Source organism: Charadrius vociferus, unplaced genomic scaffold (genome assembly GCF_000708025.1).
Source record: "Charadrius vociferus isolate BGI_N301 unplaced genomic scaffold, ASM70802v2 scaffold406, whole genome shotgun sequence".
In the NCBI taxonomy this organism is placed as follows: domain Eukaryota; kingdom Metazoa; phylum Chordata; class Aves; order Charadriiformes; family Charadriidae; genus Charadrius; species Charadrius vociferus.
In genome coordinates, this window is record NW_009648948.1 from 1,477,825 (window position 1) to 1,504,308 (window position 26,484).

The following is a 26,484-nucleotide window of genomic DNA, read 5'->3' on the forward strand; positions in this document are numbered from 1 at the left end:
CCGCTGGCTGCGGGGTAGCCGGGGAAAGGTGCCGCGCCGCAGGCACGGCTCAGATGGCCTCCCGCGGTCAAAGGGGAAATCGGCGGAGTGCGGGGAACGCGGGTGCCTTTGAGTTACTCTTGCAAAGGGCCCTTGCGGGGGAACTTTACTGAAGCGGCATTAGAGCCTACATTACCTGTTACTCCAGGCAGAAAAAGAATAATTAGTTTACAATCCACTCTGTCACTAGATTGGTTATAATACATGTGTTTGAGGGGTGGCACAGACAAAAGTTGCAACTTCTGTCTACCATGGGATGCGAAGTTTTAGATTGCTTAACACTTCACTGGGCTTGGAGGCATAGCATCTAGCACAGTTTCATCTCTTACACTTCTGTTGCAAATGTTCTGTTGCTGATCTTCTAAGAAATGAGAGCAAAGAGCCAGAAGTGGAAATAAGGCAGAAGAAAAGACAGATGGGAAGGATGACAAGAGCTGAATTTTTAGTCTCTTGCCTGTATTGTTCAGAACTTAAGCAATGCTGAGGGGGGTGGCAACATTGTTTTCCTATTTCTGTTTATTATTTCTTTCTGGGATTTCTCTTCTGTTTAGAGCAAGGACCTAGTGGTACCACAATGGCTTGTAGGTATCGAGGAGATAGCAATAGCCATTCATGTGAAGACTACATGAATGATCACTTTGGGCTCACTGACTTACATTTGGGACACTGACATACCAATATACAAGCATTTCTGCATGTCTAGGGGCCTCAAACATCTTACGTCATGTTTTATATAAATTAAGTCTATGGCTTACTTTTTCCCAGCACTTGTTGATTTTCATGAAGTTTTTGATGTATAGGTCAGAAGTTTTGCAGAGAAGCTGAGTTGTTTTTTAACATCGTGTTGGGGTAGGGTCACACCATCCCTAAAGAAGATAACCCAGGCGTCGTGAGTCTTGTAGGCAGATACTTACCTGGGCTAGAAATAAATTTGTTTGGAAGGTTAAGGTAAAAAGAACTTGGCAGTCGTTTATTACTGCATGGCATTATTAGCACTGAGCGAGGGGGACATGCATATCTTGTCAATTGATTACCTTCTTGCCCTTACTCTTGCATATACCAGTGCTCAACAGCGGGGGGAAGAACAAAAGAATCTTGTTAGAAAATCCCTGCGGGCTGTTGTATTTCCTTTTTCCTCTCATTTGCTGCAGCCAAATATCGAGTGTGGTGAATTGAGCCTTGAACTATTGGTAAGGACTGGTTTAGCTGTGGAAGGGTGCCATGTTTAAGAATAGAACAAAGGCCTTAATAGTGGCATTTAAATGTATAGACAAAAATAGCTGTGATGCTATTGTATCATGTTGAAAAGACTCTGAGATTGTTTCCTTTGTCTTGTGGCAGTGCTGCTGCAATAGTCAGCCTTCTTTTCAAAGTCTGGCTTGCATTATGTTTGTTTTTAAGGAGGATAATCACTACATAGGCTATTTCCAGCTTTGTGGGCATGCAGTTGCTTAATGGGCCAAGTGGAGCAGATCAGTGAGACTATGTTTGATTAAACTACATCCACTGCTGGTCAGTAGACAGAGCCAGAACCACCTGATGGCTGTATTAATTGTTGCTTGCTCTGTTTCAGGGAAAGCTGACAGCAAGAGAACGAATTCTTCTGCTGTTGGACCCCGACAGTTTTGATGAATATGACATGTTTGTGGAACACAGATGTTCTGACTTTGGGATGGACTCTAATAAGAATAAGGTATTTTTATTTCATAATTCTTGTTTCTTTGTCCTGTGCTGTTTAGCCAGCCAGCTGGTTGAAAATAGGCTGGTCTGTTCACATGTAATTTCTTCTACTTGGTTTGTTTTCTTTTTTTTTGTTTGTTTTGCAAATTTCCTTTTATTACTCAGTTTCCATTTAACAGCTTACATAGTTTACTTTTCCATTATCTAAACTTGATACTCTTTTTTTTTTTTTAATAAGGTCACCTACTTTGTTCAAATACCTCACTGGATGTTGTCTTAGATTTGTATTTTTAAATAATAGAGGAGGCTGCAGGGTTTTGTTGTTACAACTTTCTAAATCAAGTCATATATGAAGAACAAGTTATGGGTAGATACATCTGCCTCCCTATAGGTAGCATTGGAGTTATAGGATGAAATAACTTAGATTCATATTTGTGCCTGCCAAATTATCGAGTCAAAAAATCCTTCAGGGCCTTAAAATCTGGTATGTTTGGAAATTCAAGCATTCATACTGGTCTATTAGCAAATTGTAATCTGCTCCCTTACACTGTTTTCAGATACAGGGCCATGTATCCTAAACTAATGTGGTAGATGAGACTCATCACCTAGAGGGAAATTCTGTGGCTGCTTGAAGTCTCTCACATTGATGCCCGATAAATCTACATGGGCGAAGTATTTTGTTGCAATTTAGTACAGAAAGGACCAACGAACATGCTGGGATGTGTAGGTGGGTAGTGCAGGTGTGCCTGTCCAGTGTGAATCTGCCTGTAGCAAAAGGCACTGTGGAATATTCTGGTTTGGGGTGTGGTGAGAAGCTGCTCTGTATGAGCCACTACCCCATGCTGCATACAATAACTACAATTTCTGTTTATGCAGTTATTAAATCAGTTCACAGTCCTTGCAGGGCTGCATCCTATGGATGAGGGAGGGATCAGTAGGCTTCCACCATGAGCAGCTGGGGCATTGGGAACTGGCAAAGGTGAAGGATTTGTTTTCGTTTTAGTAGCCAGGAGACTGATGCGACTTGCTGCTGGAAAGGATGTAATGCTAGACCACCTCCCCTCTTCCTGACTGTAGGAGCAAATATCCTTTCCTCTCAAGTAATTTTTCACTCTGTTTCCCAGCAAGCTGAAATAACTGCTGTGTTGCCTCTCATCATACTACTCCATGCTGCATCGCACAGTGTCTATAACAAATCGGTGTTTCTGAAGATAGGAGGAGCAGCAAAGTCCTGAGAGTGGCAAGAGGGTTAATTTTTTTCCTTGTCCTTCAGAACTCACCTTTCGGTGAGCTGCAGATTGTGTTTACAGAGCACAGTTTCACAACAGATGACCTAACTGTGGCCAGTGAGCTGGAATATTAGTTTAGCATTGAATTTCTCTGAGTTCCTGGAACTTTCTGAAGGTAGGGGGAGACTTGTCCTTACATCGAGGCCACCCTATGGGCTCCTTGGGCTTTTAGTAGTCATCTGTGTGAGGCAGTGGCTGGAACCTACAGGTGTGTTTCTGCTGTTGTGTGTGCCAAGAACCAAAAGTTGGTAGCAGTGCTGTCTGTGCAGCCTGAGAAAAGTCCTCAGTCTGGTATGACCTTCCCGAGAACAGATCACCTTGAGTATAAATGGCCTTTAGAGTGCACAATATACTCTTTTTTTTTTTTTCTTTCCTGTACCAAACAGCCAAAAGCATTTAAATGCCTAGAATTCCTTTATGACAACCCAGTGAAGTTTCTTTTCTACTGTTGTCTTGAAAGTCTCCTATATGTTTCCTTTACTAAAAAGTGAGACAACATAGATAAGCAGATTTTAAGATTCACAGGCTCCACTTCCTCTTCCACCTCTTTCTTCTTCCCTTATTTACAGGGTGAAAAATGGGACAGGTCAAGTTGAAGTATTTGGGTTGACTGTAATTATGTTTCTTGACCTTTCCAGGGTTGGGTGTTTTTTTTTGTTTTTTTTTTTCCCCCCCTGTGTCAACACCTCAAGAAAGGCTTGTGTGCTGTGTCCATTCTTTCAAAAACTTCAACTGGTCCTAATAAAAGGTACATCTTGTCTCTAAGGACATGATTTTCCTTAACTCCAGAGGTGCTGAAATTTGAAGGGAAACTGCAAAATTCACAAATCTTTACACTAATGCACATCTAATACGTGATACTACCTGCCATTTTCCTTTCCAGGGCTGGGGGAAATATTTGTGGAACCCCCACTGCAAACATGAAAGACTAGTCCTCTCGGAGAATCAGTCTCTTCTTTGACTTAGTACTCAATATAAGCTTGTGGAGGTTTTTTTAGTGGATGTCATTGCTGCTTTGTTATTTCTAATTTTTATGTTTAATGAATTTATTTGTTTTTTAATGCAGTACCCTGGAGACAGTGTGGTGACTGGCCGTGGACGGATTAATGGGAGACTAGCGTATGTTTTCAGTCAGGTAATGGTTTTGCTCGTTGTTTTTTAAATAGCATGAACATATCCTTTGAAATAAATTCACAATAGTTCAGTGTGGCCATGCAGTAATGTACCTGTTTACCTTCAACCAATAAGCACAAGACAGACCTAACATCCTGTGAGAGGAAGCAGAGCACCTTCAGACAAGAAAAAGCAAAAAAAAAAAAAGGCATTTCAAAGAACTTTGGGGGAGACATGTGGTTGGTGTGGAAAAGGTGAGGTGAAATGAGTGATGAATGCAGAGCTAGTGGGAACGTTTTGAAAAAACTAAACTATTATTAGTTTGGGGTAATATCATTGGATGTTGATATGCTGAGAGACTGCAGGAGTCTCCCAAAAACGTGTTTTTGATAACCAAGAAGTGAATTAATGTAGAAGTTGCTGAGCACTGTGTGCTTAAAGCAATTGCAAGCTTTGACTCTGTCCCTGCAGCTGGATGTGTGTGGATGAGTGCCTGCAGGCGTGTGGAGACCTGCAAGTGTCAGTGGAGGGCTTTGCAAGTTCTGAGAACTGTCTTCTGGGTTTCAAGCTGCAGAATGGGGCTGTTTGCTGGAGGTGACAAATGGAATTGCAATGAGTGGAATTCATGATAGAGGGCACTTGAGCAACCTTGAATTGTTTCTCAGGTTCGAACTCTCTGATTAGTTGAAGGGATTGTGATAGCATATAAATAGCTAAAATATACTTTTTATGTTAAAATACACTTTTTATATTAAAATAAAAGTATTTTAGAGGAAATGCCATAGGTAGAGATTTATCTTGGTTAGTCTTAATGCAGTGAAAGAAAGGCTTTCTTTGAGATAACTGGTAACTGCATCTCTGTTCTGGGCCACAAAGTAGCCTTTGTTCAGTTTGCCATCACAGCCAAAATGATTGTTGCTCTGTGACCTTGGAGCAAGTCATACACCCTGCCTTTTTTTTGTCTTGGATACGTAGTTCTTCCAGGGAAGGACACTGTTATGTGGGCATGAATGTAAGATAGGAGCCAAACCCAGACCTTAATTTTAGAAGAACAAAAGTAGAGGGCAGTTTTTATATTAAAAGAAATTAAATATGCCCCTTCATGATACACCCTTTTTTTAAAAAAAAATGTGTTTATATTTAAAGACCTTTTTCCCCTCCAAATAGAGCTGCCACCTGAGATGTTCGTTTTTGGTTCAACTGCTACTCCTAGTCATGCTGTTCTCTGCTCACACAGTTTTTAGGGCTTCTTTGAGAGTGAGACTTAGTGGGAATGTGGCAGAGAAACTCACCAGAAGTTGACTCTGGGCTCTATTGGTGTCAGTAGGTGTCGATATCCCCTTTCTCTTCTTGTTTGGTCCCAGGACCTTGTGTTGCTTGTTCAAGATTCTCTGCTTGGGCCCAGGGGTAGCACCAACAGTCAGTTTTGGCTGGCATAGTTCCTGCAGCACCCATAAAAGAATAATTGACTCTTAAAGCATAACTCATGAATATACAACAATGGCATGTTTTCAGTTTTTGATTTCTGCCTGTTTGCAGACATGTCTTACTGCTGCCCCTTGCAGTGAGACTCTCCTCACAGGTGAAATTTCTTCAGGCTACTCCAGTATTGATAACGTCTATGAAAGAGGAACATGTCTTTGTAGAAAGAGAGAATGCTTCTGTGAAGGGGGGGGACGACAAATGAGATATAGTAGGTTTGTGATTTTTAACATGGAATCCACTGGCGAATGTGTATAAAAGATTGCTTTGCCTGTAAAGAAGGCTTGGATTGAACAGGATTGATCTGCAGTAAAGGAGTCAGATTGTTTAGGAGCACCATATCAATATAGAGCATTGTAGGATTATACCGTTTACTTGCAACGTTTTACTGAAATGATTCTTACCCTAATCTGAAAATTTGTTTTCCCTCCAGGATTTCACTGTATTTGGAGGTAGTTTATCTGGAGCTCATGCCCAGAAGGTCTGCAAGGTAAGACTTCACAGGATAAAATAAACCAAAATATTGTCAGTCTGTTGTGTTAAAGACTTTGAAGAAAATAATTTGTGGCTGACTTTTGTGACATCTGGCATATGTCGTGGCAACCTGAAAATGCTTGTCTCCTCATGTCAGTTAAGATGTGAAAGCACAGGTGAACAGAGATGGTGCCCTTTGGAAGCTTTTCAAGTGTAAGGGAGCTTTTCCAAGTAATACTCACTTTTATTTAAATTCAGTTGCCTTTTCTACTGTGCTACCAAAGACAAGAGAGACTTGCAAAGTAAAACATGTATTAACTAGCTATTGTCTAGTGGAGGAATGTGAGATGACTTGGGAGAAACTTCTTGTAAGCAGTGCTATGTGGAAGTGTATAGTAGTTATAAAAAGCAAATGTAACAAGTAAACAATCTGAAGATAAACAGTTTTACAACTTGGAGGTCACCTTGATGTTCAGAGCTTCTGTTATCAGGCACTTGTAGCTATTTATTCTTGTTTGTCTGCTTGTCTCACTGGAAAAGCTGGTGGCAGGAGGATGAGAACTTTTTCATGCATGAGTGTTCAGTGGTGTGGGCTGGTGAAAACTTCCTGAATTTTCTTGCTAGGGAATCAGAATTGAGGTTTTTGATGCACAAGGCCTTTTCTCCTGATGGAAATAACTGCTTTTTGGCATAGACTTGTCAGCAATGAGGAGGTATAAATCTAGAAAGCACAAAGACTTTGGGCTGACTAATAACTACCTGGCTTTACCAAGTCTTGATATTGGGAAAGGCTAGATACTACCCTTTCACACTGGAGCTTTGCAGTGTCTGTTTTTATTGGGGAGGGATGTAATGGTACTGGAGTGGTGGGATGCTTTCTACTGCGTTTTTTTTTGTTGGTTTTTTTGATATCTGATTTCTAAAGAAGGAGGGAGAGTGCTGGTAGCAGGACTAGAAGACAATGTGAGTCCTTCCAACCAGTCCTTGGTGTACTGTTCTTGGTTGGCATCAATGTCAATGGTAGGCTCCAGAGGTTGAAAGCTCTGGATGCATCAATTGCTTTGGGACTCGGAGTCTTTGAGGCTGCAGCCTGGGCAGTGGAGAGCTCAAAAAAGACTGGCTGGGTGTTGTGGTATCTGTCTCATTTCTTAGTTCTTCGTATTGGGCTGAATTCTGGGAAGCAGAAATCTATTCTGAAAGAGACTATCTTGGCTCCTGCAAACCTTATTGGTGGCTTAAGGGATGTAAAATGTCATGGAATACAGAAGTGAAGTTGCTGTCCCTTAGCTGGACTACCCTGGAAATCTGCCTCTTTGGAAATCGTTTCCCATTTGGGATTTTTTCCTGGAATTGCGGAGAGGTACCAATATTTAGCATCTTGCAGCAAAGCTCTGAATTAGGTAGATCTGGGCTACAGATTGCCTGTTACTTTTGCAGAAGAGCCTTGTGGTCTTTCAGACCACATTAAATACCTGTGATGGTTTCCTTGAAGCAACAGGGATTTAGTGTGGCTCTTTGGAGAAATAGGTGCTTGCTTGTGGTGGGGAACACTTTAAAGCCTATGTACATACATGCATCTATGGTGTCATGTTTCAAGACGATTACTGAGTCCATGAGGTGAAGAAAAGTTGTTTTTTTTTTTTTTTGAGGATGTTCCCTGTTTATGCTGGTATGGCAAAAAAAAAATGTCTGGTCTCAAATATATGAATACATTTTCAGTAGTCTGAATGTGCATATTGATGAGTATTTTAGGAAGAACTTCAGTATCTGGAAAAGCCCTGAAATAAATAATTAATCCATATATTAGCTTGTAACCTGTCCTGATAGGGTAACAGGCCTTCTAGGAAGAAGCAATAAATGTCAGCTGAACTCATCTTTAATGAGGCATTTGACAATGCCTTGGGTAACATTCCCATAAGCAAACGAGGCTGCTTGTGGCTCACAAAGCCTCTGTTTGCCATCCACACAGATGCTTTTTGAATGTGGGATTGTATTTAAATTGTAAACTCATCCTGTGTGTCTGTCACAGTGATATTTCAACTTCTAAGTGGACATCCAGGCACAAAGCATGAAGAACCCCTGGTTTACATTGAATGACTGCAAGTAGGAACAAAGCCACTTTGTCGATTTGTGTTCAGGCTGGAATTTTGGTACTACTAAGATACTGTTGATTTGAATGGGACCCAGTATGGTTGCTGTGTTTCTAGACAATGTAAAATTTGAGGTTGAGGCTGTGAGCACTCTGAAAGACAGGACTGAAGTTTAAAAAAATCTTAGGAAGTTAAAGATCGTCTGAAATAAGATAGAAGTCTGTAACAACAATTAAAAGGGCTAATACCAGGTAGGGAAAAAAAAAAAGGGAAAGCAGCTTTGAAATTCAAAATGGGGATTGACTGACAGTATGTAGTTTTACAGAAAATTATTTAGGAGTTAAAGCAGATCTTAACATAATATGCCTGTGCTGTAGAGTTATGAAAATGGCCAACATTTTGCTGGGATCTAATAAGCAGGAACATTTTATGTAAGGAATGTAAGGAATTCAATCCTCCCACTTAAGCCTCTGTTGGAGTATTGCATATGATCTTGAGGCAAGTAACCAAGATGATCAGAGATCTAGAAAATAGATTGTAGAAAGAACAGTGTGACTGAATTGATGGTACTGCTTAGTCTAGAAACATGAAGGGAAATAAGAAGACTGAAGGGAGAGTTGAGGTACTGGAATGTTTATGAAGGTGGAGGCAAAGGGTTGTTAATTGCTTTCCCTGTGTACTATATATCAAGAACGAAGTAATGTTTCTAAATTTCCAGAGAGATTTAGTTTAGTCTTCTCAAAGAACTTCTAAGAAGGATAAGCAAGCATTAGAATATACTGCTTAGGGAGATTACACAGTTGCCGCTGCAATAAACTTTTAAGATCAGATTAGACATATAAGGGAGTGTTTAAGGTGCAGTTGAGACTTCTTATGAACAGAGATAGATTGGACTTCTCTGGTCCAGAGTCCTGTGATTGTGTCACTTGGCACAGGGTGTGGATAATGGAGTGTGACTGCGGAGAGGCACAGCTACTAAGGCAGCTTAACAATAAAGGTTGTGAGAGGGATTAAATGTGTATCTCAGCCTCCAGTCTGAAGAGTCAATACATGTAAGCAATTAGTGACGGTGGTAGTTAACACAAATAAAGAGAAGCTGACTGCTATGTAGGCAGTTCAAATTCTGGCACGTATGTATTTTTTGCTAGGGGATGTACGTTTTGGGGGTTGGTTGCTTTGGGATTTTAGCTTAGCTAGATTAATAATGAGGAATTTTTATTCATCACCAGGTCATGGATCAAGCCGCCCTGGTTGGAGCACCTGTGATAGGGCTGAATGACTCTGGAGGCGCCCGTATCCAGGAGGGAGTGGAGTCCCTGGCAGGCTATGCAGATATATTTTTGGTAAGTAGGCTGCTGGATGACTCGGAAGCTTGGCATCCACAAAGAAGGACAAAATCTTCCTTTACTTAAGTCTGTGTTTGTAAGTAAACTTTTAGGTTATCATCATCCTATTTCAGCCACTGTTACCTGGTGAATAAAGCGGCTTATATGAGGACTTGTGAGACCTGAAGTGTCCTCTTGGTTGTCCTACTGGCTTTGGGCAAATTACTGTACTTATTAGTTTCATTTACCCATGTGTTAAACAAAGGTAATGAGTCTTGTAAAACACTGTAAAACAATGAAAAACTCTGTAGGAGTCACACTGTTTAGTGCGCTTCGTCATAAGAATGAAAGAACAAGCAATTTAGTTAATTGAAAGAAACCCCCAAACAACTACTTAACTTTCTGATTCATGCTAAAGTATAGATTGCTTGTGTTGTGATGTAATTTCTCCCAAGTGTTTGTCTGGGACTGGTAGACATGCTGTAGTTCAGAGGGTGTTGTGTTAGGTGACTGGTTCCACCATCTAGCTCTGTCTCTCCTCTGAAATACAGATGTGTTAAGAATTTCACAGAGCAGATTTGTTTTTACTAGGGCTGATAAATCAAACAGTATGTACTTGAAGAAAATTTGAGAAACTCGGATCAGAGGCACCACATGCCTGTTCTGTTGAGATGTTAGGTCGGTGGGGGGAAAAAAAAAAAAGGCAAGTCAGGTGTTTGATCGAAGAACACCATGCTGTAAGGTACCATGATTGGACTGGTGAAAGCTTTATGTTTCTACAGGATTTTTGCGGCTACTGCAAGAACTTTTTTTCCTCTAGTCACATTACTGATAATTTTTTTTCACTGAATTGACATTATTTTATATGGCTACCAAAACACACAGTTTTGGAGTAAGTGCACAAAATGTAGATGTGATTGTACTCTCAGTAGGAATGTGAGCAGGTGGGATGACAAGTTAAGTCAGATGCTAACAGTCTTCTGGATTAGTGCAATCTGGGATGGTGCAGTCAAACAGTTACAGAAGTCAATTGTAATCCAGTTGAGCAATGTAAACATTTTTTTGGACAAGGTGCCATCCATGTTGGTTGACAGCAGTAGTTCACCATTATGTAAAACTCAAGCTGATGCAGGAATTTGATTTTAAAAGAATCTCTGCCACAGTTGGTTAGTAAAGCTTACTTCTACCTCTGAGTGTACCTATATGTTCAAATTTCAGGTACGTACACTTCTTACCAGTCCAGGCTCAGTGAAGTCTGTCCCTGAAGCATCAGTTGAGGTCACGCATTCCATTTTCCCTTTGCAGTCATGGCATGGTGTATGAAATCAAACATACAGGAACAGAAAGAAGCAAAACAGTAGCAATAAAATTATTTTGGTTCTGTTGGCATCAAGACATTCTCTCCAGATACTTGTCTCCCAGTAAATAAAGCAAGCTTTCCTCTCCTGTTTGTGACTGTGAATTCTTGCAGAATCTGTGCACGGGCTTAAAGATGCACTTTTTTGGTAAAGCTAGATGTTTTTTTTTTTTTTTTTTTTTTTTTCTATTGCAGAGAAATGTTCTGTGTTCTGGGGTAGTTCCACAGATCTCCCTCATTATGGGTCCTTGTGCTGGTGGAGCTGTGTATTCGCCTGCTTTAACTGATTTCACGTTCATGGTGAAGGTAAGGGTGGAGTATATCTTGACCTACTGCTGGTAACATTGATCAGATGCAAACTAACCCCTCATGAAGTTTTACTGATTTTTGGGTTGGTTTGTTGGTTGGGTTTTTTTGAGATGGTCTCCTGCTTTGGATTAAACTTTTTTCGTAAAAAGTCAAGAGTAACTTTCCCAAATAAACTGTGAATAACTGCATTTTCTGTGAATTTTTAATATAATGCATTAAGGATTTTTAAGAAATTTGTCCCTGTGGTCTACTGTTTTCTTGTTTTGGGGAAAGTGTCTAGAGACTGTGGCTTTTCCTTAGGTGCTTTTGCAGTTTGGGTCAAGTATGTACTGTGTGGATTTTGCTTTTTTTTTTTTCCCCCCTCTCCCAGGATACATCCTATCTATTCATCACTGGCCCAGACGTAGTTAAGTCTGTTACCAATGAAGATGTCACCCAAGAGCAGCTTGGGGGTGCGAAGACCCACACTGCTGTGTCTGGTGAGGCCTGCATAGTTTACTTATCAGACTAACTGTTCTTTAAAGTAAATTACGTAGTTGTTCTAGCTAAACAGCTGATTGTCTAATGCAGATTTTTGTACTCATGACACTCACGAGTCTAAGTGATAAAACTACTTAAGCACAGATCTTATTCTGTATAGGGCTCTCTTGCTGGTCCTTTTTAGTAATGGAAAAGAAAAACAGGAAAAGCGGGCATGTGGGAGAGTTCTGGCATTTGGCAGAGAAAGTAACAAATCCACAACAGATTCTAGAGGTGGGAAGATTGTCGGAGGGCAAGGCTTAGCAAAGCAGGTTTGGGGTGCTGTGGTTTTTTTTTGTTGTCCAGAAATTTGCTTGGGTTGAAAGACTCTTAATAATCCCTCGTTTACTCACTGACAAATTGATTGAACTTCTTAACTATAAACTGAATGGCAATGTGATGTGAAGTGCTCCCCCCCCCGCCTCCCCCCGGGAAAATTTGGTGACTCATGAATCTTCTTGAGGCTCAAAATGACTGTGGGATCTCAAATACTATCTGAAGTGAATGGGTGATGTACCAAAACCACACATGCATACACTGCTCGGATCCAGCCTTTGTAAAAGAACTTGTAGTCCAAAGCTTGAGCACAGCACAGTAACCTGGATTGAATTCCAGAAGGCTGGGATGCAGCTAGGTCTGTGACAGCTGATAAACCAGTTTACAGTATTTTAAATACGAGGTCAACAATCCAGACTTGTTAAGGAGGAAGTCTGATACAGCCATACGCTTTCTAGATAAATTTTAGCTGGTCAAATGTGGTGGCTTAAAACTCCCAATTGTCAATAGCTCAGGTTTAAAAATTCTTGTTGTTACTTCTTTGTATCTTTATTGGTACATAGTTGAAAATGAAATCTCGCAAAATAATTTCAATAACTGCTTAACTGTTTCTTTCCAGGAGTCGCGCACAGAGCCTTTGAGAATGATATAGATGCTTTACTTAATCTCCGAGAGTTCTTTAATTATTTACCTCTTAGCAACCGTGATCCAGCTCCAGTCCGTGAATGCCATGATCCCAGGTAAGAGGAGATCTGTGGTCTCTGACCACTAAATTTCATGGCTTCTCTGGCTCAAGGAGCATAGAGATATGAATGTTTTGTGCCTGGGATCTTGGCTGATAATTCCGCATTGCGGTGTGTGAATATGAGAAGTGTTTCAACATGCATGTGTACATACATATGTGCTCACTGTTAGATTTAACTTTTTTATTTTTTGAAAGCAACGTTATCCAGGCTGTGTATGGAGTATGGGGAAAAGTAATCTCCGTACAGACGGGCTGTCACAGTCCCTTGAAACAAGCAAGTGAGGCAGAAGATAGCACAGTGAACAAAAGTTGGGAGAACCTGCCCTGCGTTGTCAGCGATGTGTCTGTTGGGTAAATTCTGTTTGTTAAGGCTAGAGGTGGGGAAGCAACAAGGAGGCAAAGGAGGCAGAAAGTTTTATGTATTGGGTACTTGTCTGTCAAGCTTGTTTTGTAGTTGGCAACATAACAAAGGAAAGACTCGAGTCATTTCAAGAGGAGAAAACCAGCAACCGTCTGGACTTTTTATCAGGGAATTTTTCAAGTGATAGAGGGAGGGCCAGAGAGCCAGCACGGGGCTGCGTGAATAGACAGCCTTGCTAGTAGTGTTAAAGACAGAGAATGTCAATGGAGTAAAAGCATTTCAACCAGAGATCCAGTTGCACCCCTGGTTCAGCCCTTTCTCTAGGGAACCCCTAACAGGTTGTCGCCATCTCCTGTATGGGAGCTGCTCCTGAACTTGTTCCTTTCAGTTTGACAGATGTGTGTGATCTATGTCTTGTGGTTCTTGCATGCATGAAGATTTTAACATGTGAGTTGGGAAGGTTATCGTCTCTTCATGCATGACTGTTCTTTGCAATGTCTTTGAAACAATTTGGGTAGGGTTTTTTTTTGATTGATTTTACGAATCACTGCTCTGGTACCTGAAATACGTTGTTCACTATTAGAGAAATAAATTTGCCAGTCGCTTTTTAGAGAATGGTCAGACAGGTCAAATTAGTTACTAGTCCTAAATTTTCTAAGATATTGGTCTCTAGGTGTTATTAAACTGGAAGACTGGTCTGCTTTGATAGTGACAAACCAAAGCAAATCTCTTAAATTATTTGGTAAATTTGGAGGATTATCTCTGAGGTTATCATATTCCTTCTAGGCATTCAACAAGTTGTACTGGGATAATTACCTTCTACAGACTTTAATGGGGTGTTTTAATTTCATTATAGAACAACAGTCTGGGTTTTTTAATCAGCGTGCCTCAGAATAGCGAGTTTATTTTCTTGTGAGAAGCTCTCAGTTATGTAGTACTTACTAATGTATGAGATTAGGTCTTTATTTTCTTAAGGGAGACAGTCTTTTATGCAGCACCAAATACTCTTATTGAGCATTTATTACACTGTGATGCTCTAATCATTTGTACTAAGAACTTCAATTTAGTAGTCTCTGTGCATGTGAAGATCGATCTATTTGTTAAATTTGCCTGTTATTATAGCAGCATCTCTAGTATTTCTCCCATTTGTGGTCTTAATGCTTACATTGGTAGTATTTCATCTGGACATACTGACATCTTAATAGACTCCTTTTGCTTTGAATTGATGTGTTTGATCCTTACTGCTGCTCCAGTCAAAGCCCATCCCTCTAGAGTAATTTCTTTCTTATCGCATCATTTTCATACCACAAAAAATTGCCACGAATAATGCAAATTAAATCTAACATACTTTTGTCCTCGTTGTTAATTCCAGAAGCTGGTGGGTTATTTTTTGTTCTGTCTGAATTTTTTTTTTTTTTTTTTTTTTTTGCTAGATGGGTAGGTTCTTTGCGGTATTGAAAAATGTCAGTCTTGGTTGCTGAAACTTCTGTTGGTTGGAGTTTTTGACATGAGTGACCAGGATTGTAAAGAGTTAGAAGGTTACTTATAGTACCAAGTTGACTAACGGTGAATGTCCTCTACCTTTGAAGGGTGTCTACTTCATTGCATTTGGTATATTGTACAGTGTGATTTTTACTTTTGTGTCTTTGACTGCAAACAGATTTTGTTTCCTCTAAAGCCTGAAGTATGCATAAGTGGGATCTGTAAGACATACAGTTTTCAACCTCTACTAGAGGTGACTAGAGTCACTGGGCATAAGCAAGCTCTAGATGTCCTTTATCTGTGATGATTTGAAGGAGATTTTGAAACTTGTGATATCCAGGGTAATGTCTTCATTTTGATGGTGGTTATTAATTTTAATTGCATTATAATTTCCCTCAGTACTCTACAGCACTGTAAATTTATGGGAGCAATAATTTCATTTTTCTACTTTCCTTATCCTTTGGGATACCGAGGTAATGGACAGAACTTGAAGCACATTCATATCTACTATATGGACAAGAAAAAAATTTAAAATCTTTTGTAGCCTGAGGTATAGTATGTTAAAATTGGTCTCTTTCATCAGATTAAGGTTTCATTATATCATTTTATGGAAATACTTGTGTGCAATACTCTTAATCATGTGGATAAAATACTTGAAGTGTTGCTGTCAGTTTTATTCTATTAATAGATGTGTATCTTACTCTCTCGGCAAGGAGTTGTGCCTCTCTAGTTCTGTGTATGTGAGGGAGCACAGAGACAGCCTGGGGCTTGCATTATTAGTCTTTGCCTGATCTTGATGAACTGCAGATCACTTCCTTCAGTTTTTAAATTGGATGTGTAGAGCCTTGTGTTGTCTTGTTTTAAATGTACTAAATCATGCATTGCTAAAATAGTAATTCAATAAGAACTCTACCAAAACACCATTTATAACAAATCAGTATTTTTATGGAACAGCACAAATATAATGCTCCCTGAAGCCTTCTCAGTGGTGACTCATAAAAATTGACACCCCCCCCCATTGGGACTGTGAATGAATCCAGAGACCCAGTGAATGCTAACACTTGTAGGTCCTTAATGAAGCTAATACAATCAAAGATGAAGGTAACTGCTGGTGTCAGCTGCTGACAGGGAGGCAGCATTTCTGTTAAAAGTAAAGCTCCACATGAAGTGCATCATTGTTGAGTTGAGCAGAGTAACAGCAAAGATTCCTTAAACATGGCCATTATACTGAAGAAGCCGAGAGCAGATGTTTGGTGACCGGGGAAGTAAGTGTGGAATGGTTTCCTACAGTTGAGTGTGTTCCAAATCACAAGTGCACAATGTGGGCAGGGAAAGGATCAGAGCTGTAGCTGTGTAGTAGATCCAGATCTGTGATGGGAAACTTTGTTCTGCTGTTGGGAGAAATCATTTTGCCCGTCCAGCTGTAGGGACTGGAGCTGCTGTCTAAGCAGCCTGTTCTGCTGCTTGACACTTCTATGAAATCCTTTTCCCCCAGTGCAGTGTCCCACATGGCACCAGTGCCCCCTGCAGACCCCCGTGGGTAGTATTGGCCTGCCTCGAGTTCCCTGCTGATACTCCCCATGTGTAACATTGGGTTCTTCTTGTTAAAGAGGAGACATAGTATTTCCAGGAGATGGTTTCATAAGCAGAGGTGCCTGTAGAGGGGATGTCTCCTTTGGGAAGAGATCGGTCAGGCTTTTGTCCTGCTAGTGGGTGGGGGCTCAGTGGCCTGAGGCACAACTGGCCGAGATGAAGAGGCCTGCTTCTTTTCTCAGTATTTGAGGAGCAGTTTCTATGAAGTCTCAGAGAGGTGGTTTTGTTTACCTGATTCTTTTTTGGTCTTGGTGTTCATCTGATATGTAAATATTGCTGCTCACACTTACTCATTTTCTGCAGTGACCGTTTGGTTCCTGAGCTGGACACAGTTGTCCCAATTGAATCTACTAAAGCCTATGACATGCTGGATATCATACACTCCGTAAGTCTGCTAGTGTGAGCATTGTTGAGATTAATATGGATATATTATATTCTGTGTGTAAATAATTGAAAGAAACGAATAGAGTGGCACTGAAGAAAGATAGTATTTTTTTGTCTTCAAGTTACTATTTTTTATTACCTGTGTAGTAGCCATGAATGAATGGACAACAAAAACTTGCAGGGGAAAAAAAAGCTTTTAGCAGATGAAAGAAATCTTAAGATTTGTTTTCAGGATACATCTTCTTATATTACATGCAGATGAAAGATGCTGTAATTCAGGTTTCTCTCTGGGGTCAAAATCCCTTCCCTTCTGGTCTTGAGTTTTATCACACACACACACACACACCCCCCCTTGCACCTTGTTATTACTGTCTTAAATTCTGTCACTTTTATAAACTACATAGAGCGCATTCAAGGATTTACCTTTCTCTATTTATTTTGAGACAGTTCCATACACAGACAGTACAAGAATATATTTTTTTAAGTACAAGTCAAGCACTCAGAAGCTTGGAAATTCCAATGTTAGTTTCATTAAATGAGGCACCTGGGAGGATGGCATGGAAGGAAAAAGCTGACTTTTTTTTTTTTTCTTTCAAAAAACCCTCTGAAAGCCAGTATTGCAACATATAAATAAAGGAGGCTTTATTGAAGCCGCATAGGCAATGCTGGTGATTCTCTGGCCTAACTTTGAGTACGTCACTTCTCCAGTTTTAACAATTTAATACATTATAAACATGTGGGCAGAGAACATGGTTATAGAAGAGGTTTTATCACAGGAAACTGTTACAGCCCCTTCTAGAGCACCCTGAGAGTCTGAATTTTGAATATTAAAACTTCCAGCTGCTGCTTCTACGCCTCAAATTTTAAGTGGCAGATGAACCCGGGGTTCTGAGGTGGATGGTGAAGCAAGGAATAACTCCATTTCACAGGCAGCACATACAAATGCATGTGTGTGTGTGGTGAAGTTCAGCTGTTTGTAGGACCTTTCCAAATGTTTCCCCTTTTTGCTGTTTTATTTGACTGTCTCTCCCCACATGCTCTGTCTGCTAACATGTTTCAGTTTGCAATTGGCTGCATTTAGACTCATTTTAGTGGAGAAAGCAAGATCAAGACGTCTTTAATCTCTGGATTCTCCAATTCTGAATTTCAGTACCACCTGTTCTAAGTTAAAAGGTGCCATCTAAAAAAACAATCTTAAGTGAATTAGGGAAAAAAAAACCCAAACCCTCCGACGGCTTTTGAGAATTATTAAGGAAAGAAATAGAACTACTTTAATAATACTTATATCTTTCACACCTTTTCATTTGCCTCAGTCTCAGAAATGACTGGCAAACTGTAGTCTGTCCAGGCAAAGTTGTCGTTAACAGTTGAAAACAAGGAATTCTAGTAGAAAACACTAGGCAGCCATGTATAGGTGTCGCTACTGCTCCATGTATAATTATGATCTCTTTTGAATGTGTGAATTTTGATACTGCTTTATACACCTGTGGATGTCACTTTGCAGAGCACACACTGGGATGTCAACCCCAGAGAGAAGTGTGGCTACCAAGGAGTCGGGGTTCCAGATAGATATGTTTGATCTAGCGCATGTATTCCTCTACTGCAGATAAAAGTGTTCTCCATTCTCTACTGTATCTCTACTGTATGTCAGTGACTGTGGGGGAGATGTACACAGCGCAGCATGCCGTGTTGGCCTCCGTTAATAAAGCGCTCTGAACTTGCAAAGAAATAAAGTAAATATTAAATGTGTCATGGAGAGTTTCTGAGCTCTGTGGAGTACTATTTGCTTTTATTCACTGGAAAATGTTCTTTAAAAGTATGGTCTGCCAATAATTAAGTTGTGAGATACAAGTTCCTACTACCTGATTTGAAGTTTTAATTTGGTATAAGCTAGGAGAAAAGGCTCACTACAGAGGAAATGTCATAAAGATGTTCTCTGATGGAATGCTTAAGTGGCAGTTTTGATAATAAGCACAGTACTAGTTAATTCCTGGAATGAAGGCTGCAAAGAAAGCTTCAAGGTGTCTTTCTTCCTTTTTTTTTTTTTCTTTTAATTCTGCAAATTCTGAAATGCTTGAAAAGTTCTGATACTAACGTAACTGATTTCGTGTTTGCCTGTGAATATAAATGTATGTATGTATGTCTGTTCTCACAGGGCTCTGCCTAACTCTCACCCTTGCAGATTGCTGATGAAAGGGAATTCTTCGAGATCATGCCTTCCTATGCCAGAAACATTGTTGTTGGATTTGCCAGGATGAACGGACGAACTGTTGGGATAGTGGGCAACCAACCCAAAGTAGCATCAGGTTAGAGTTGGCTGTGCGAGTCCAGTGTGAAACTTTTTAACAGCGTTTGTGCCTCCTTTCAGTTTTGTCTGTCTTTCCCTGCTTTGTAAGGCTTTCTGGGTATGAGATGAACTGTTTGTTTTGTATGGTCCTCCACTCATTTTCACTATGTTTTTCTACTGTTTTCTTTGTCTTGAATCTCATTGTAATGCAGCTGTGCTGTGTTAATATTAACTGAAAACCAGTTAATTTCTTTAGTGGATCAACAAGGTGATCTTGCTCACAGGCGATTAAGTGACTGCTGTATACAGCACAAGAGGAGTGGTAGGAGCACATAAACAGGGTGGGCAGAAGACCACCACTTATTTGGCAGCAGCCTGCAATTAACTAGATTAAATATAATACGGAAACTGCATACTTCCTGCCATAGCATTAAATGCCTAAAGCTCTTCTGTAGGGTGAGGTGATTTTTTGTGTCAACTTGCTATAGCTAGAATAATGCAAAGCTTTCAGACATACAAATGTGGGGCTCTTGACCTCAAATAACTTAGATATGAAGGTACAACATGTAGCTATAGCTAAGATCACCCTTTTTAACTGTCAAGGGATTTTGCTTTCTGTCCTTAACTTGATAATTTCTGAAGTGACTTTCACCAATCGGAACTTTCTGTTTTGCTCCTTGTTTTTAATTTTTGTGCCTTTTTGCTTGGGAAAATCGGATGACCCGGAATGATATTTTATTCTTTTGTAATCTTTACAAGACACAACTATCAAAAGATACTAGATAGTCAGCAGGTTTTAATATTACTTTAGTCTTCATTTGATAGTCTCAATTTTAACAAACATTTTTAATGTTTTACATAGATGCTCTTCTACAAAATGTGTTTCAGTTCAATATAGTAGCATGTAATATAATTCTAAATGGCACTGAAACAGAACAAAAATATTTTGTAGCGTGTTTATGAAAAATGCTTATCTTTCTCAAAATATTAATAGACTATTTAATTTTTTTTAATGGAGAACTCTGCAGCCTTCCAATATGACTGCTGAAAAATATCAATAAAGGGAAAATTACAGAAAAATATTTTTAATTACAGGAGTATAATTAATATAAACTGCTTTTTTTTTTTGTGATACAAAGTCTCTACACGCATCAGTCAGAAAAATGAAATAAGTGCCTATGGAATCGAGCTTGCACTCTAATCTTGGTTCTAAACCAGCAAAACTTCATGGCAGAACATCTCCACCTTATCTACAGATAAGCTTTGCTCTTCTTTTGTTTTAAGAAGACAATACAGCTAAAATAGTGTGATTTTGACATTGCCTTGAAATTATTGCCGTTGGAATTGTTAACACCTGTTTTCTTAACTTTAGGGTGCTTAGATATAAATTCTTCTGTGAAAGGAGCCCGCTTTGTTCGTTTCTGTGATGCTTTCAACATACCGCTGATTACTTTTGTGGATGTTCCTGGATTTTTGCCAGGTATGCCTTGTCATTGTATTTCAACTTGTTGCAGGGTGGTGTTGGTGTGAAAATTTCTGTGAGAAGACCTTTGCTGTAGTCAACTTAAATAAGCCAGGTTTTAAAATCCTACTTTTTTGGAACAGAAGCTCTGTACAGTAGTCATCACAAAAGGATATTGAAATATGCAAGAAATTGCAGGAACATGAACTAAGCGCCTAACTCTGCCACTAATTGCCATTGGTGTGTTCTCAGATCACAAAGCTTTGCTGGACTTCGCTGAGGAGAGGGCCAGTTCATGCAGTAACTTAATGCTGTAATGTTTAGCAGTCTAGAGATGCTGGGATGACCACTCTTGCCAGGGCCCCAAGCGTGGGTGTATCACACTCTGGAAAGCTTTGTCCTAATGTCTGGAATTCCAGCACCATTGCAAAGCTGCGATTGTGGCCTGTCCAAGAAAAAAACCCTGCATTTCCTGGAGATGCTGCCCTTGTCATAAATGGTATGGAAGTTACACTGTTTTCTTTATTATAATGAAACTCTGTGTCCCTTCAAATGCTCAGCTGTTTTACTTAGAAGCTGTTTTATTTACATAAATATCCCCATATGTGCTGGATAGTGTGGTACCAGAAGGCCCTGCAAAGACTGGCTTCCTGGAGGCAGTGGAAAGCAGTCCAACAGTGTTCTTTAGCCCTCTGGACAGGATTCCATGAGAGCGCAGCACTGCTGATTCTCCTGTGGGCAGGGAGGCCACTGGTCAAAGCAGCACTAGGAGTGGCAGTTGAGGGCACTGTGAAGATGTGTTCCAACAAAATCTGCTCATCACTGGAATTACTGAACTAATAGAGGCCCATGTTGCTGTCCAAGCTTTGCTGCAGCAGGAGGAACTGTCTACGTCATCTGCCAGTTTCATCTGCTGTACTTAATTCCCAAATGTGTAAAAGGATGAAGTTAAAGGGGGGAAAGAAGTATGTCCTTGGTTGTCACTGATTCAGTTATACACTCCCTCGACATGTTTGAAAGCCTACATTCCTTCATGCTCCAAGGCATTTTTCCGATAAAATTGCCCGTGATTTAAAAAGCTTTGGGTAAATCAGTAAGGAAAGGTCTGAGATTATAGACTGAGCAGTTAATGTTAAAATGACCTATTAGAAAACAGGTTGTGAGAGGAATATAAATGTTATACTGATAAATGTGCTAAGTCTTTCTTACAGTTGACTGTAAGGTTAAAACTGTTGTGTAAAACAAGGTTTACTTTAAGGCTTCCACAGATACCAACACATCAAAATGTCACTAGTCAACATTCCAGTTCTTACTTTATACAATGTATTTTGCATGTTTTAATGCCTTCTGTATTGCCTCATTGTTAACAGAACCTTCGTCTTCCCTCTTGCCCTCTCTCCTTTCTCTCCTGCTGAGACACACCCTCCTTGGCTGACATGGACCAAACAGCACCTTAGTTCACTTCAGGGGCCACTACAGGAATCTAGATTTGGACAGTTGCTCAGAATCCAAGAACAAAGCTATTTCCATATAGCCCATGAAAAGCAGTAACTTAATACTGCGTAGTAGAATGTTGGTTTGAAAGAAGATAAATGGAAGATTAAAAGTAGAGAGGACATCTGAGGCTTGATAGTGATCCTAAACTGTTGTATTTAAAGGAGTTTGGCAAGATTAATACATTAGCATTAGAAATTTCAGTTTAAGTAATAAATTCTGAGGATGGTAGTCACCTCTTCTCCCTGTTCAGTAGAGAAGAAAGACTTCATCACAACGGGTCACAGAGGTGTACAAAACAAATCACAGGGTTAGTGACCCAAAAACTTTAAATCGCCCCCAATGTAATAGGTGGGCACAGAGATGACATGAAGGCATTTGTATCCTGTAGCTGGATAAAACCCCATATTTAGAACAAGTTTGGGACTGAACCTATGGCCAGAAAAGAGTTTATGTTAATTGGCCATGGATGACTGTAAATAGTTCAAATGAAGAGTTCAGTTGAGCTTGTGCTTGAAGCATTTTTAAGTGACTGGCTACTCTGAAGTGTGAATTGGAAACTAAGGCTGTGACTAGATTACAGGATCTGTGAGTGCTCCCCAGCTTCTGGGTCTAGGTTGAGCATCCCAGTTGTGTTCAGACTGCTTCTTGGGGTGAGAAGACATGGCTCTTCTGATTTCTGCTGCTGGAAAGGTTCTGCAGGCTTGACTAGTCCCACTGGCTGGAGGGAAATACAAGAACCAAAAGTGAAACAGCAGTTGAGAACAAAAATTTGTAGTGTAGGCATAAATTATGAGATGCTCAAATTACACTTGAGGGGGAGCATTAAAGTCAAGCCACCGAACAGACTACCAAATAAGTTATTAAAAAAAAAAACCCTCACAAAAAGAATTTTTACTTAAAATCTTACATTAAAAAAAAAATTAACCTTTTGAAAGTACTTTGGAATCTTTGTAATGGATGACTCTCTCAGGTGCTAAAAGCAAAAGTCAGTAGGTAGATAAGCTGCTCAAAAGTAATTGTAGAGTTATATCCAGTGGTCTGAAATTCACAAATCCTAGAAATAAAGTACATGCGATTGCTGTTTCCTGGTGCAAGTCAGCGCGGCCTGTGTTTGGGACAGAACTGTGGTGAACATCCTGTAATGTGGATGGCTTGAATTCATGTCTGCTGCAGATGACCATTCTCCAGAAGCACCTGCTGTGAGAATCCCTGTAGAGGAATTCATGCTCTGTCTTGTAAGGTCCATCATCTTGGGCTTGCTTGAAGGAAGCCTGGGATAGGTGTTTGGTATGGTAGCCAAGCTGCCTTTCAGTACGGTGTAGAAAAAAGGGGTTTTGGAAGAGTGAGTTTCTGGGGAAGTGAATCTAGGTTGTGTCTCTCACTGCTAGTCACATTTGGAGTCTTGAAAATGATGCAACTGTAGTTTGTTCCTAGGACGAGACCATCTGGTGAGTGTTCTGCTTCTGTGACCTTATACACAAATACATGCTGCTTTTGGTGGGAGATTTTTTTTGTAGAGTTGCTTAACTTCTTATGGAGAACATTGCCTGGATATTATCTTCTCCTGGATATTGACATGGCTCTGGTGGTTGTTAGGTTTGCTGCCAGTAAAGGATGATGGTGATTTCCCAACTGCATATAGAGTTTTCTGTGAATTCCTTGGAGTGAAAGAAATTGTTTGTCATTTGTAGGTACAGCTCAGGAGTATGGTGGAATCATACGTCATGGTGCAAAACTACTGTTTGCCTTTGCAGAAGCAACTGTGCCTAAAATTACTATCATCACCAGAAAGGTACGTTGGCATGACTCCATGGTGTTCTTCTAGAGTTCCTGTTTTCACTAGTAGCAACTTCAGTTCTGCGAAGCTCTGTCTATCTGTCCCACTTCTGCTTTCTATCCTTGTCACATCTCTGTTTGTCCCATCTGGTAACACCTCTTCATTTCAGGTTACAAGAGGCCATTTCTTGTATTCTCAGACTGTTTCTTCATTCCTTTTGTCTGCACTCCTCTGAAATTGCATGTTTCTGCTCTTTGCTTTCTCCCTGGAATGCCTTCAGTCAAGTATTTGTCCTCTGTCACCCAGCTTGTCTCACTGAGCACATGCCATATGTCTGCACACAGCAAGTCGTCTTTATCTGTTCTTGCTACTTCAGTCTCCTTTTACAATAGGCGCTGGTTTTGGATCTTTCTTCTGCTGTGTCTGCAGATCTAATGCTCATGGGGTTTCTCTTCTTCCATATACTTTTGCTATAGTCTACTTAATTTTATTCCTTTCTCATTTTCTGGAAGGCACCTGACACCATGCTGCCATACATGCCGGGAACCTTCTGGGTCTTAAGGCTTAGCTTTTTCCTTGCTGGTCTGCCTAATTGACAACTTAAGGCAAAAAGAAAAAAGAACTTTCCTCCTTTCTGTCCCTTTGCCCTCTTTAATGCTTCTGAATATTACCATCCTTTACTGCCCAAGCTCGCAGCCTTGCTGTAGGTTTCAGTAATGCCTTGAAACGGACTGTACTGCAGTTAGCTCTGCAGTATCTGTTCATCACTGCTGTCTGGACCACTTCCAGCACCAGAGTGGAGCATTGCAGAGTCCGAGTGCTGCATTCCCTGGCCAGGAGCGTGCCGACTGGTTGGTTTATGTGCAGGGTGCAGGTTGAGGCCTGCTGTTGCAGGTATACACCAATTCTCTATCCGCCATCAAGAATGGTCTTAAATACCAGCAGCACCCTTCCTTGCTCTTTTGTGGTTCTCGTGGAAGCGATGTCTAGTCTTAGGAGGTTGTTGTAACAAAATGGAGACACTCATGCTCTCTCAGGTAAAATTTAGTGCCGCTTGCTTGTCTTCGGAATAGTAAAAGCTGCAAGAGGAATGTAGGCTATTGCTGCTGTGAGGTCACCCCACACTAATTAATCCCTTTTTTTGTTCCAGGCCTATGGAGGTGCCTATGATGTGATGAGTTCAAAGCATTTAAGAGGAGATGCAAATTATGCCTGGCCTACTGCAGAGGTGGCAGTGATGGGTGCAAAGGTAAATCCACGCTGACTCTCGCACTGGTGTGCAGCAGCCATCGGCATCTTTACAGTGGCACAGAGGTTGGCCTAGCAAGATGAAGACAACTGGTATTTTCTCTGAAGCAGCTTACCTGAATGCACGTTTGTATACTGGGGAGGGAGGAAGGGGCTGGTAAAGCAGACGGTTTTCCTCTGTGCAGGCTGAATTACTGTCACTGACCTGTACACTTCTATCTTTCTAGGGTGCCGTCCAGATCATTTTCAGAGGAAAAGAGGCAGATGCAGAGGCTGAATATGTGGATAAGTTTGCAAACCCCTTTCCTGCTGCCATGAGAGGTATGGTTATCTCGCACATTGTGTCCCCTGTTTGCGTTTGCCGTTGTACACAGATAAACTTGTAGCTATTCAGCTTTTTGCTATTGAAGAGGTTATTTTGGCAAGACATTTGTATTTGAGTCAGAAAGGTGATGCCTAATCACAGCTTGTGCATGTGAAGGAAAAACAAATCTGGACATGAAACACATCCACAGTTGGGAAGAGGCTGGTGAGATGTGGGGACTGCACTGAAAAGCACATTTTCAATTTTGTAGATACTAGAAAGCAACTCAAAACTCAGCCTTTTCCTTAAAAGTCCAGGTGCTTCGATCTATTTGACAGTCCTAGATGCCAACCGGTGGCCTTAAGAAAGGGTCAGTCTAGTTCAGCCCAGTGATGTTCTCTGGGACTCTTAGAGTAAATTTGTCAACTGTTATTACTTCTGAATTTTACTTCTAGCTTTGAAGCTCTAGAAAGCAGTTCTGTGGACTCTGGAATCAGCTCTGTTTCCAATCATGCTGGCTCGCTCAGTTGATTGATTTTGTACTTCATTTAAATGCCATTAATACTGCCAAGACTTAGCCAAGCTATTTACCACCCCAGCCAATATGTACAGGACTGCTCCCTCTGGTTTTGCAGTAGAATATCTTATTATTGCTGTAATAGATAAAAACCAGACTCCTGCATGTGCAAAGTCAAGGGTTGTCTCTTCTAATCAATGCTTCTGAACCTTTACATTGGGCGAAGAGTAGTAGGTGGAAGGAGATGGTATGTCTCAAACTTTGCAGTAACGGGTGCAGTACTCACTTGAGTAAATCCCCCTCTAACATTTTTGGCTTGCTAACTTGTGCAAAAATTAAAAAAGCAAATGTTTCTAATTTAAAAACTAGTGACACAGGAATATTTCCTTTTCAGCCTATTTTACATTATTTTCTGAAGTTAGTCTGTAACTTATGAACTGTTTATTCCAAATATTCTGATTTTGCTAATTTACATTACAACCTAGATAGAAATGGAAGGCTGAGGGACAAACACTTCACGGTCAGGGCTTTTTTTTTTCTTTGTTTCTTTTTTTACAGGGTTTGTTGATGATATCATCCAACCTTCAACCACCCGCATGCGCATCTGCCATGACCTAGATGTGCTGGCGAGTAAAACACAGTCCAGTCCCTGGAAGAAACACGCTAATATCCCACTGTGAGTGTGAGGAGGGGCTTGGCCGTGTTCTCAACATACATACTCTGTTTAAGTGGAGGTCTACTTTGCAATATTTCTTTTCATTTTAATTTTGCTAATGCCCATTAATAAATCATACTACCTGTCTCATTTAATTTGGGGTCTTTCCAGTTCATATCTAGAAACTTTTTTTGGTGGGTTAATAATCAGCACAACCTG

The 26,484-nt window shown here is 40.4% G+C and overlaps 1 protein-coding gene across 1 annotated transcript; it reads left to right on the plus strand.

Annotated features, from left to right (window-relative positions):
• The first annotated feature begins 1,615 nt into the window (after window positions 1–1,615).
• PCCB (propionyl CoA carboxylase, beta polypeptide) lies at window positions 1,616–26,420 on the plus strand. Its single transcript, XM_009887366.1, has 14 exons — window positions 1,616–1,732; window positions 4,075–4,143; window positions 6,037–6,093; window positions 9,397–9,510; window positions 11,045–11,155; window positions 11,529–11,637; window positions 12,573–12,693; window positions 16,438–16,519; window positions 18,701–18,824; window positions 20,178–20,285; window positions 23,456–23,556; window positions 24,692–24,790; window positions 25,017–25,110; window positions 26,169–26,420. Exons 1-14 carry the CDS (start codon window positions 1,679–1,681, stop codon window positions 26,288–26,290), a joined length of 1,365 nt encoding a protein of 454 aa, XP_009885668.1. The 5' UTR covers window positions 1,616–1,678; the 3' UTR covers window positions 26,291–26,420.
• Window positions 26,421–26,484: the final 64 nt, after the last annotated feature.